Below are 13,094 nucleotides of genomic sequence, written 5' to 3' on the forward strand. Positions count from 1 at the left end.
AGAATTTCTTTTTTTAAGAGAATGGCTTCAGAGATATTCCATATCAAATTACAAAATAACTCTATTAGTATCATGTTAGATACAAAAAATTATATAAAACTATATTTTTACTATATTTTTAAAAAATTTTTGATATATAATCATATATACTTATGCACAAATTTTAAAATTATTATATCTAATTATACAAATTTATATGCCGAATATGTCCATACAATTTTATACATGGAAAATTTTTTACCGGGTCTCTATTAAGAAGAAGCGCAAATAAATCTATACTATAACTTTTTATCCATTTCCGAATTCTTCTCTTTGACAGTTTGAGTGCAAGCGATACCATTGTCATCTTAACTGTCATTGAGAAGAGTTCGGAAGTGAAACGTTATAGATTGTTTTTGTATTCAGTAGTGCTTGTTGACTCGATTTTGAAGAGTCCGGTTGTTGTAAAATTCAAATAAAAAGTACATTTCCATATATCATGTCATATAACATACATATAACAAAGAAATGTGAGTTACGTGTAATCGTAATATTTATATATTTAAATTGCTTTATATATATTTAAAATACTTTTAAACTAATAAATGAAATATCGGGTAGTAAGAGCCGTTTGCAGAATGTTATGCAGAATGTGCTTCAATATATGTATATGTATACACATATACGATGAAATAATTTTTTTTCTCCATATAGGATGCGGGATTTGCATCACGTATATATAGAGGACCCCGTATACCCCCCTAACTAATTTTAAAATATTGCGAAAAAAAACTCCTCAGCCAGGAGTCGAACCTGGAATCTCCGGCTATTTTTTCGCAATATTTTAAAATTAGTTAGGGGGGTATACGGGGTCCTCTATATATACGTGATGCAAATCCCGCATCCTATATGGAGGAAAAAAATTATTTCATCGTATATGTGTATACATATACATATATTGAAGCACATTCAGCATAACATCCTGCAAATGGCTCTTACTACCCGATATTTCATTTATTAGTTTAAAAGACTTCAGAGCCCGAAGAAATCTTCTTCTTGTTCTTTATTAATTTAAAATACTTTATTTGACAAAAAAAAACAAATTTCGAAACAGCAAGATAATAGTTTGATATACGTAAGATTTTTTTTTCGTGAATTAACGTCTAATATTATCAAAAGCAATTTTTAAAGAAAATTATGTAAGAAATTCGCTTAATCGCGCGTGTGTGCGCGTGTGAAAGTGATCAAGTGCCAAAGAAGATACAATCTGGACAATATTCCTTTTGGTCACGCTGATGGCGGTACGGCGGTTCTCGCTTGTGTGCGTGCCCCAACCGCTTCGATACTCTCGTTGCTGCGGGCTCGATCTTCCATCACATCGCTGTGAGGCAGATCTGCTTCGATCTCGAAGTAGTTGCAAAAAGGAGCCTTTTCTCGACCGCGAGTCTTGGCGACAACTAGAAGAATCTGACCTGCTCCGTTTCAGGAGTTTTTTTTCAGCTTCTCTGCCAGGTGTCCCGACAGACCGAGCGTTCTCGCTCATTCCCGCTCCAGAGAAACGAAAGTTTCCCTGCCGGGTGTCCCGGCGAATCGAACGTTTCCGCTCGCTTCTGTTCTTGAGAAACGAAAGTTTCCCTGTGTCGGGTTTCCCAGCAAAACTAAATGCGTTCCCGCACACTCACGCTCAGTCCGGGGAAGCACAGACTTTTCTGCCGAGTGCGCCCCGGCGAATCACTTGCTCTCTCGGGACTAGAAATTAAGCCTTCCGGGAAGTAAACACGCCGAGACGTGCCACCGCGACGCACGAACGCGAGCTTCCACCGAGAGGTATTGTAAAATATTCTGCATCATTTTTATTAGTTTTTAATCAGCACTTTGCAGCAGATTCCACTTACAAGTCAGCTGTGTCATCATAGTGAGTGAATTATGTAGGCACGATGCGTAAAAAAAATAACACAGCAAAAATATAGAAATAAATGAAGAATAAAATGACAATAGCACGTTATGCTTCAAATCTGCTACATTTTTTGAGCAAGTTCTGCTTGATTGATGCAATAATATTTGCATCACGGCATGACACATTTATATTCTCTTTTTTTTCTGTTTTTCTGTCGACACCAGTTGAAATAACAGATTATGTTTGAATGCTGGCTACATTGGCATAATGTGTTATTGCAGACTTTGCAAACTATGCTCATTCAGTCTTGGTTATCTGGGAATAAGTGTCTGGTTGTCTTCTCTAATAAAATATATAGTACAATTTATGTTTCTTACAGGTAAAATTCATAGTGGAAACTGATTTTACCCTGTATTACAACTATTATAAGATATCATTAACATATTAACATACTTTTTTTATAATTGGATGGGATAATAAACGACTCATAGTGTAAGTTTTGTATTATTTTATTATTGTAAATATACNATGTAAAATACTATAATATGTAAATATATATGTATCACTTTTTCTATATGTTGTTATAATAAAAACATGTGATTTTTTTCCTTTTGATTCCGGCGTGTATTTCTTCTATTAAGGAATATTTATACATGTTTTTTTGTTATAGCAGAGATTATCTATATTAGTCTATTTTATGCGACAAATAGAGTAAAATAAATAGAGTAAAATAAATAGAGTAAAATATATATAAATATAAACAAATAGAGTAAAATAAATAAAGTACAATATATATAAATATAAACAAATAGAGTAAAATAAATAGAGTAAAATATATATACATATATAAACAAATAGTATAAAATAAATATTTTTTTGTTTTTTTTTAATTATTTTGTATCGAAAGGAACAAATCTTATACGACTTGGGTAAGTAGGGCAAAGAGTCACCTTCACCATTACGTCCGTATCTTCGAAATAGTCCACAGGCTCTAAGTAAAAATTGTGTATTAAAAAAGCAAGTGTAGCTTTTATTTCTAACATTGCAAAACGTTGACCTGCAATTTGTAATAACAAAAATGTTTATACAGGGTGTCCCAAATAAATTGTTACAAGCTGTTTCCTCAGAATCTAATAAAGATATCGACAAAAATGTTTTTTTAAATTAAATGGCACAGGGAGGCTACTCTTCTCTAGTGTGTAAAAGATTTTTTGGAAGCAAATGCTATAAGAGAAAGAGAGCCGACCAACAATTTTTTAAATGGAAAGTGGCATTAATTTTTTGTTATTTTAATAGTTGTCATCAAACTAAATAACATTTACTTAAACATTTTATTAAAATAACCAACAATTATTACCACTTTCCATTTAAAAAATTGTTGGGCGACCTTCTTTCTCTTATAGTATTTGCTTCCAAAAAACTCTGTTACTCATTAGAGAAGAGTAGCTCCACTGAACCATTTAATTTTCAAAAACTTATTGTTGATATCTTTATTAGATTCTGAGAAAACAGCTTGTAACAATTTATTTAGGACATCCTGTGTATTATAAATTACATTATATGTAAAACTATGATAGTATTTTATTTGATGATTTGATGAGGTTTTGATATGTTTCTTAATGCAGAGTATTCTTTAACGAAATTACACACAAATATAATACTATGCAGTCTTACCTATGCAATTTCTTGGTCCCGCGCTAAACGGCAAATAAGAAAAAGGATGATAATTTTTCCTTTTATGTGGTAAAAATCGATCAGGATTAAATAGTTCTGGATTCGGCCAGAACTTGGGATCTCTGTGCATTGCATATATATTAAGTAATATGTTTGTTCCTGAAGGTACTGTGTATGAATCTATAAAAATAAATACATAGTGATAAACTACACTAAAATGTAATTACTAAACTGATTATACTTGCCAAAGTAAATATAAAACATGTATATTATGTATCTATATATAGAACAGTTGTATCTATTCTAATACCAATTTTTTTCAAATAAAATCAATAATTATATCTTTGACAAAAACAACGCGGCATGCACCAATCTCATATATAGTAAGTAATTAATACTGGTTTATAATATTTTCTTCAGAAGTGTTTTTTCGAACAAGATATGTGACACATGCGTACTATCTGTTCATCATTATTATAAAATAAAAAAGTACTTGAAATAAGAGAGTTCCCAGACAGACACAAAATATACATAAATTATACATTCTTTACACAATCAAGTGTTCAAAAATCTCTATTGTAAATTCACTTAATATACGCACGTAATTTTACATCTTCCGTTGTCAATCTCATTATAATAGGTGCACTTGGGTACAAGCGCAATGTTTCCTTTATACATCTATCTAAATATGGTAAGTTTTGCAACGATGACATGGTAACTTTATCGTCATTCTCTTTGAACATATTATTAACTTCCACTCTAACGCGATCCTGTATAAGAAATGGTAAATATATATAAGTACAAAATACATATACAACTATATAGGTATACCCGATGATAATCGTATATTAAAGTGATCAATGTAGAAAAGTATAAAACAGGAGGACATACCTATACATAACTTTTTATATAAAAACTGTTAGAGATAGAAGAGAGCGTTGTATGACGAATCCGATTTTTTGTAAATGAAAGCATTATAACGATTTTAAAGCTCAATTATCAGCATGCAAACTTCACAATATTTATTGAGTTATTACTTAGTGACTGTAAACCAATAAGCGATGGTTTGGACTTCGTAGACATGTATGATTTTCATTGTAAAAAAAACTATAATCAAGCGCGAGCGGCGCGTAACACAACTTTTTGTGATCAACTGATTTTCACGACGATACAACTAAGAACATCATACACGCCTACAGAGTTCGGTCCATCGTTTTTCACACGCTCATTGTCTCACATTCAGTAATTAATACGTCAATTAATATTGCAAACTTTACAAAATTGTAAATGACTTTTCTGTTCAGATTGATTCAATCTATTTTTATACATCGACTGTGTCAAAAATTTTCAGACATTCTTTATATTTATACGTATAACTACATATATGTACAGGATGATTCAGAACAACCCGTTATTCTTGAAAATACATATTCTTGACTAAATTCTAAGACAACTTTTTATTTGGCAAAATTTTATCTGAAGCTTACTTTTTGAGTTATTAACAAAAATAGTTGACGTACCATGAGTCGGATCCAAGAGGTAGGCAGGGGCGGCGCAACTCACTGTGATTGACAGTGATTTATGTGATGCACGGATTAAATGATACAAATTACGAGTAAGTAAATAAATAAGTGAGAGAAAGAGAGAGAGAGACAGAAAAAGATACAGAAACAGAGCGTAGCGAACAGCTGATCGCGTCAGGCACCACAATCGTAATCGCCCGCATCTGACGGTGAGTTGCGCCGCCTTTGCCTACTTCTTGTATCCGACTTGTGATAAACCAACTATTTTTATTAATAACTCAAAAAGTAAGCTTCAGACAAAAGTTTGCCAGGTAAAAAGTTGTCTTAGAATTTAGTCATGAATATGTATTTTCAAGGATAACGGGGTGTTCTGAATCACCCTGTATATTTTTTGTAGATAAATATACTTAAAAAAACAAGTATTATAAGTTCTTTTACAAACAAAATATTTTTGACATACATCTACTTTGGTAGTAGTTTTTTTTTAGATGACAGTTTTTTATATGAGAGAGAGTGACATTATTCTACCTGAATATCTTTATGTTTGGCTAACATTATTAAGGCAAAATATATTGCCGACGTCGAAGTATCATATCCCTGTAAACATAATTTATTATATAGTACATATTGAAATAATATGTATCTAGAAATTTGAAAGAAAAAAAACATCAGAAATAGTTACCGTAGCTATAAATGTACTGACTTCTTCCATGATGTCTGAATCAGTTAAATTATTTTCCTGTGACATGGCTATCAATAAATCCAACAAAGCGAGTCGTTTATTTTTACCTAAAAAATTCAATATCATATAGTAAGGTTTTTTGTTATATATTACTTTGGTAAAATCTTGTTTTTTTAATCCTGAACTTTATTTTTCAACAAGCTTATTTTATTTTTATAAAAAACTTGTTGTTATAAAATAATATATTGTAATCTACTTCAAGCTGTAAAGGAATAACTTATTCTATCTATATTACAACTATACAATCGTTTTTGATCCATCTTTTTATATTTGTACTTACTTTCACTGTCTTCTGAGCCATTTACTTGTGTAAACGTATCACTTTCGATATTTTTTAAATATCGACCGTTAGTACGTTCGTGATACAATTTTCTTTCCGTAATAATCTACAATCACGTATATAATATCTCTCTTAGTAAACATTTCTTTTCTTATTTTGTGTAATGTATTATTATAAATTATCACATGATCGCATTTATAAATTATTTTTACATACCTTTTGTGAAAAGCTTTTACACCTAGTCAGAAGTTTCTTCTGTCTTTTACCTATTGGTAACAGTCCAGTTATCCACTCGTTATGCAACCAGATCCTTTGAAATCTAAACAAAAATTTTCAGAAGTATAACTTAATATAGTAGAGAAGATACTTGGAAGATGCTATAAGATTATATGTTACCTGTAGGTGATGATTTCACACATCTGATAAACATCATGACAAAAATTTTGGCCCGCGGAATTAGTTAAAGAGATGCCCATAGCTGTTTCTATATTGACAATGCGTATGTAAACAAATATTAAAATATTTTTATCATAATTTAAAAAATCAATAACAAGTTTTCTATATTTTTTAATTGACTTTAAAACAAGGACAATGAGTACAGCAATAAAGAACATAAAATATAAATTACCGCATATTATGTTGAGCATGTGGCTGCTTATAAATGGCAGTATCTCTTTCACAACTGGTCCTTTAGCATCTTTTAAAGCCGTAATCATGTGATTATTTTCTTTAATGAAAATATCAACAAACCGCTTTAAAATATGAAAATGAAATGTCGGTGTTATTATTTTCCTTCGTGCATGCCATTTGCTACCTGAAACACAGAGAAAATAATTGTCTCCTGATATTTTTATTAGTCGTTTGTTTAACTACTACTGTTAAATTATAGCACATCACAATGTTTGGTAAAGTTTAACACAAGGTCTTAGATGTTTTTCAAGTGAAAGCTGGTCTACTTTTTTTTTATTTTTCTTTTCTTCTTGATGTTAGAAATGAAATAGAAGTAAAAGTGAAATTTTATCGTTTAATTAGTGCTGTCAAAAATTACTGTTCTTCATAAAAAGAAACATTTTTTTTTGTCTATTTAAAAATTTATATCTTTTGGGAAGTCGAGTTGTTCTATTCAAAACTTTGTTTTTTCAAGAACTTTTATTTTCTAGAAAAATTATAATTGATAATTTTAAGGCAGAAAATGAAGTATTTCATATCACATGACACACTTAATGTTATTATTTTACCTCCGCTGGTCACAAGACCGTCTCCAAATCCACATCGCATTACTTTGTACAGATCACTTTTCTCGATACACTGTATGTTGTTTAATATAATCTAGACAAAAAAAGATCTTCAATTCCCGTCTTCATTATATAATATATCTCATTTATATAGAGTACTTTTTAAAATCAATTTCATATATATAAATATTATATAAGTTTAATAATATCTGTACATGACTAATTAATCATGTAAAATAATACATGACTAATTAATCATGTAAAATAATACATGATTAATTAATCATGTACAGATGACAGATCACAGATAACAGATAACAGATAACAGCCCAGATAGCCCAGATAGATAAATGTGAAAACTCAATATAAAGCAAATCATTGTATAGATTAAGTTGCTTGCCAATTGCTGTTGTGTTGTTTTTATTTAATGCAACAAAAATATTTTTGTCAATTTAGTATCAATATGCTGAGTTTTATTATCATTCAATTGTTGTAGCCAATGTTTATAACAAGTGAGTTAGCAATATGTGAATAATATGTGAGCAATAATTTTTACTCATAAGTTGAGAAAAATAATATAAGTTTATTGCCGATGAGTTGTTGGAAACTTGCTGTTATTATATTTTGAAAACTGTTGCTGGCAAGAACATACTGAAAAGAGGATACACCCTTTTGTTACATTGCCGAAAACATATGAGCAATATTTGTGGCAAGTTGCCAACAACTTGCACTCAGTTGGCTATTTGGGAGATAACAGATAACAGCCCGGTAAAAAATTTTTCATATATACTTATACACAAATTAAAATAATTATGTCTAATTATGCAAATTTATATGACGAATACGTCCATACAAATTTATACATGGAAAATTTTTTACCGGGAGATTATAATCTGTTTTTGCACTTTAGCTTTATCAAAAAGTTTCAGTCTTTATATAATTTCTTGACAATATTACGGATATTAAAAGTCAAAAACAATTTATTTTATTTTATTACTTTCATATCATCTGGATGACGAATAAATACGAATGGCATATGACATAACCAAGCTCTTACGATTGGATAGTATTGATCTTGTACTTTACATATTGTGTGTAATAGTTTTTCTGAAAATTATAAATAATTCTAAGTCACTTACAAAATATAACAGATATATAATAATTTTAAACTATGGCAAATGAAGTTAATTTTAAAGAAATAATTGAAGAATTCTTAATAATTTATCGAGATAACGTTTATATAAAGTGCAATATATAACTTGGCCATATATACAGATTAAAAAAAAATAAAAAATTGCAAATATTTATTCGTTTTTATAAATACAAAAAAAGCTAAATTCTTTTTCTTACCATTTGGAACAGTGAAGAGAAGTATATTTCCTAACACTGGTAGAGCTGGTGGTCCCGGAATAAGATTTAGAAGTCGTCCTCTCTTTCCATAATGTAAATTATATTGATGTATCAATATAAGAAGTATAATAACCAGTACCAGTGTAATAGTAATCATTGTTTGATGACGTTAACTCCGTTTCTCTTGTGATTTACGTTCTTTTAGATCTTCTTATATGATATAATATCACAAAGTTATTTTATATGTTTTTTTATACTAAAACTAATTGTCGTCCTTATTCTAAACACATAAAAATATGAAAAATAGATTTTTATAGAAAAAGTAATAATTAAATTAAAATTTATACATATATATAGTATATGTAACAGCAATTTCTTCTCTTTCAAAGCTACAACACTAAGAACTTACACAAGATGTACTTTGCATATTTTAGAATGTATATTTCCCACATAGCAACTACTGTAATGTAAGTTTATTGTAATATAACTGCAATATCACAGTAAAATTACAATATATATCAGTAATGTTAAATATTATAATATAATATTACAATAATATTATCGACATATTACATTTTTACATATAATAATGAAATATTACGGTAATATTGTATTGCATTTCAAATAGCAATATTATATATATCAAATGTTTTTATTATGTTTTCTAAACGTTAGAGATGTTATTTAACGTGATTTACTATATTTGGCATGTTGCATACATTGCATTGGACTGTGAATAAAATATTTTAAAACTAATAAATTTTGTATGATATGTCGAATATCTTTTTCAGTAATATTACTCAAACGTATGTATCACTCTGCATTGTACTGTTTGAATAATTATTAATGAAAACTATATCCGTAACATTTAAATAAAATTATATATAGACATTGCAACACTTTTTCGCTGCGATAAGAAAAGTGGCTCGTCCCCGACGTGACCAATGTCCCCGGCCGGTCAAGCCTGGAGATGCTCTGAATCACCGGGATAGTTTGTTTTCTGTGGTTGTAGATTTGGGCGCCAGGCACGTGTTTAGCGTACCAATTATTGAGACGTCCCGTCGTCGGAAGTCAGGCCGACTAGCTCCTTTTTGTGTTTAACCCGAACGGAAAGGGGCGGTTGTGTTAAGTAACGCAAAGGAGGGTTTAGGAGATTGCAAAATAAAGTAGACGAAGCCCGAGTTAAAGATAAAATATTTAACTAAGATTATTCTTGGGTCTAGCAAGCCAAATATAAAAGAAAAGAACAATCGATTGACAAGTAAAATGTATCGCAAGATATTCGAGCCCGTCGGTGGACCGAAGACGGATTTCCGGAGAATGAAATCCCGAGTCGACAACGAATCTGGACGTTCCGGACAAAATTCTCCGGATTTCGCTGCGATTACCGTGGTTTTTGTGTACTACACACGAGAGCTTGTTTTTCAATACGAATTCCGAAGTTGCGTAAACGATACGACTATCAGATGTTTACGCCGTTCGGCAGGCCGGGTCAACGACAGGCCGGGTCAACGACAGGCCTGAGCCTTGCTTGCCGAATCAGCTGTTTAGAGCTCGCCTCAGTTTTCAAAGCCGATAATACACGCCAGTTAATAAAGTCTCGTTTCTTTTCGATCGCCTTGTCCGGATAGATGCCGAATTACTGCGCCAGGAGCTCGTGCTCCGCACTGGGTAATCTATTCAGTTTGTCCGCTCCTTCCACCGACGTGAAAGGATAACCGATTTAATACGCGATTCGATAGCACCTTTTCGACTGCACGATCCGATAGCTTCCTCACCGGTCGCTTCGATACGTCGCGGCTCGCGAGATCGGTCACACACACACACACACTTCCTTTTACCGCGATTCGCGTCAATCGCCTCCAGAGCAGGGGGAGTACCGAAAGAATAATTCAAAGTGGAGTTAGCGAAATATAGGACCCGCGGGACTCTCGGGAAGAGAAGGGTGCTCGCCGTTGGGCGACAGCCGCGCGCTGCTTCCATGTCTCCTTATCACTCTGTAAGGACGACTAGGGCCGAATCACCTCAACCCTCCGCGAAACTGTCAGCGCGACAGTGTTTCCCAGCCGGACGCTTCGCGAGGTGGCCACAGAACACGAATAATTTTAACAATCAATATTAAATTGAGGATCTTCCTCGGGCTCATGAAGTTTATTGAACTTAATAAATGAATAAATAAGTCTTAAAGAGCCGTTCGCAGGATGTTGTGCGGAAAATATGTCTTATATGTGTATACACATATATAAGTAAATTCACCATCATTTAATTCAACTAGGGGGGGTATTCGGGGTCTATCATATATGAGATGCAAAACTAGCATCCTATATGAATTTAAGAATTGAAATTTCAATTCGAAAATCACACGTGAAAAACGTGAATTTACTTATATATGTGTATACACATATAAGACATATTTTCCGCACAACATCCTGCGAACGGCTCTTTAAGACTTATTTATTCATTTATTACGAATAATTTTATTTAAGGCGGCTCCAAGCCAATCGCTCACCGGCGCGGTGTCCTCCGTGCGGTTTCCAATCGTCGCGTGGCTCGTCCACTCGCCTCTCTCTCGGCTCCTCTTGTGCACTCTCGCTCCCTTTTTCTCTCTCGCTCCGCACTCGTCTTTTCGCTCACACTCTCACTCTCGCTCTCCGCTATTTATTCGCGTATAACGGTAATTAGCGGCGGTCTCTCGAATTAACAAACTCAAAAGCAAAGGTAATCTCTCGAGTTAACAATCTCTCTCTCATCGCAACGCGGGCGTTTTATATACCCGGTTGCTGGCTCCTTTCGCTAGGAGCTCATGGCAGCGGGGGAAAATCCTTTGAGCCTATCACGTTCGGAGTTTTTCTATGACGCAAGACTCACGTGTGTCGGCCCGTTGGAACTTCAAAATTCAAGAGGTCTCAACGGCTTTCGTCAAGGTCAGGCCCCGTTGACCGTCATTGTCGTTATTGACGGGAAACTTGTTGTTATCGACGGTCTTCTTGGCGACCTTGCTGATTTTCTGTTATCTTTAACGAACTTTTCGAGATTTCTTCTCTGTTTTCCCCTTGTCTGCGCCCTTTGTTTTCTGCGTTCTTTCCGGTTTAACAATAAATTCTGACTGTGCTCTAGCTTCCTTCTCCAGGTCTCTCCTGGACTTCGTCCCTCCGTGATTTCTGTGTTGAGACCGGTGAGGCGCTCGCAGCCGCTTACAATTTTATTTAAACATAAAACATACAATTCGTTTACGGACTGATTCTTATTTTTTGCGTTTGCCCTGGAGGATCGGCGACTCCTCGCGTACGAGTTCAGACATCGGGGACGAGCCTTTGTGACGAGGGTGAGCGGGTGCACCTGCAGCCGCTCCACCACGTCACAACATATATGTATATGTATATGTATATATGTATGTATATGTGTATGTGTATGCATATATATGTACATGTGTATGTATATGTAAATTTCACATATTAAAATGTTATTAAAGTTAATTTATTATGCATATAGGTTTTACAATGTGGGTACAATTGTGTGTAGGACTGGTAAGATAATAAATTTATCGTGGTACGGAATTTTTTTTATAAGCTTTGGCGCAAATATTTTGACAAAATTATGATTTTATATATCTGTTTTGTCTTACTGTAACTATTTCTAAATGTTGATTCCTAAATGTGGTTCGCATGATAGAAGAAACAAATTTGTATTATAAGGTTTAGTTCCTATAATATGTAAATTATTATCAGTTTTGTTTCTATAATATATAAATTTATTATCTTGACTTTTAGCGATATTAAGAACGCAGACGATAGTATTATCCTTTAATATAACGCAGTTATTTTTATTATTGTTTAAATAAAATAAGACAATTTAAATTAAGTGTAGATCTAAACACAATGTTTTATATTCTTCTATATATGTAATCACGTTCATGACTCAATGGACCATTTTTATGATCTCTCTCAAGAAATCTTTTGTTACGCACTTCGGAGCAATTAATACAAAAATTTAACTCATGAAGTCTTTGATCAGTCTGTTGAAGTGGTTTATCTTCTTTTTGGATTAATTGTTTTTTTTTGATTAAGTTATCAATGTAGTTTTAGTAAGAACGGCTCCAAGTTTTTAAATTATGTCTAAGGTGGAAAATATAGGCCGATTGGAGTTTCAACACGGTTGTTAATGTGTCAGATAGTTATGAATTTATTATTAAAATGTTATAGACGTTTTGATTACCATTTCTGATTTCAAAATTTATTATTTTATAGATATATTGAAAAAGACCGGAACTACGGTCGAAACGTCTGTAACATTTTAATAATAAAGTCATAACTTTCTGACACATTAACAACCGTGTTGAAACTCCAATCGGCCTATATTTTCCACCTTAGACATAATTTAAAAACTTGGAGCCGTTCTTACTAAAACTACATTG

The 13,094-nt window shown here is 32.6% G+C and overlaps 1 protein-coding gene across 2 annotated transcripts; it reads right to left on the minus strand.

The window, feature by feature from the left end:
• Positions 1 to 2,705: 2,705 nt before the first annotated feature.
• On the minus strand, positions 2,706 to 11,253 carry LOC109852944 (cytochrome P450 4C1-like). Of its 2 annotated transcripts, XM_020424586.1 has the most exons (13): positions 11,190 to 11,253; positions 8,681 to 8,960; positions 8,328 to 8,437; positions 7,334 to 7,424; positions 6,724 to 6,909; positions 6,492 to 6,579; positions 6,312 to 6,414; positions 6,096 to 6,201; positions 5,756 to 5,862; positions 5,602 to 5,670; positions 4,152 to 4,320; positions 3,551 to 3,730; positions 2,706 to 2,933 (listed from the first exon to the last, which is right to left on the minus strand). In XM_020424586.1, exons 2-13 carry the CDS (start codon positions 8,835 to 8,837, stop codon positions 2,767 to 2,769), a joined length of 1,533 nt encoding a protein of 510 aa, XP_020280175.1. In that variant the 5' UTR covers positions 8,838 to 8,960; positions 11,190 to 11,253; the 3' UTR covers positions 2,706 to 2,766. The 2 variants fall into 2 exon arrangements, with proteins under 2 accessions (XP_020280175.1, XP_020280176.1); XM_020424587.1 differs by lacking the exons at positions 8,328 to 8,437; positions 11,190 to 11,253 and having other exon boundaries at positions 8,681 to 8,765.
• Positions 11,254 to 13,094: the final 1,841 nt, after the last annotated feature.

Source organism: Pseudomyrmex gracilis, unplaced genomic scaffold, assembly GCF_002006095.1.
Source record: "Pseudomyrmex gracilis isolate BER0280 unplaced genomic scaffold, ASM200609v1 scaffold_40, whole genome shotgun sequence".
Taxonomy (NCBI): Eukaryota; Metazoa; Arthropoda; class Insecta; order Hymenoptera; family Formicidae; genus Pseudomyrmex; species Pseudomyrmex gracilis.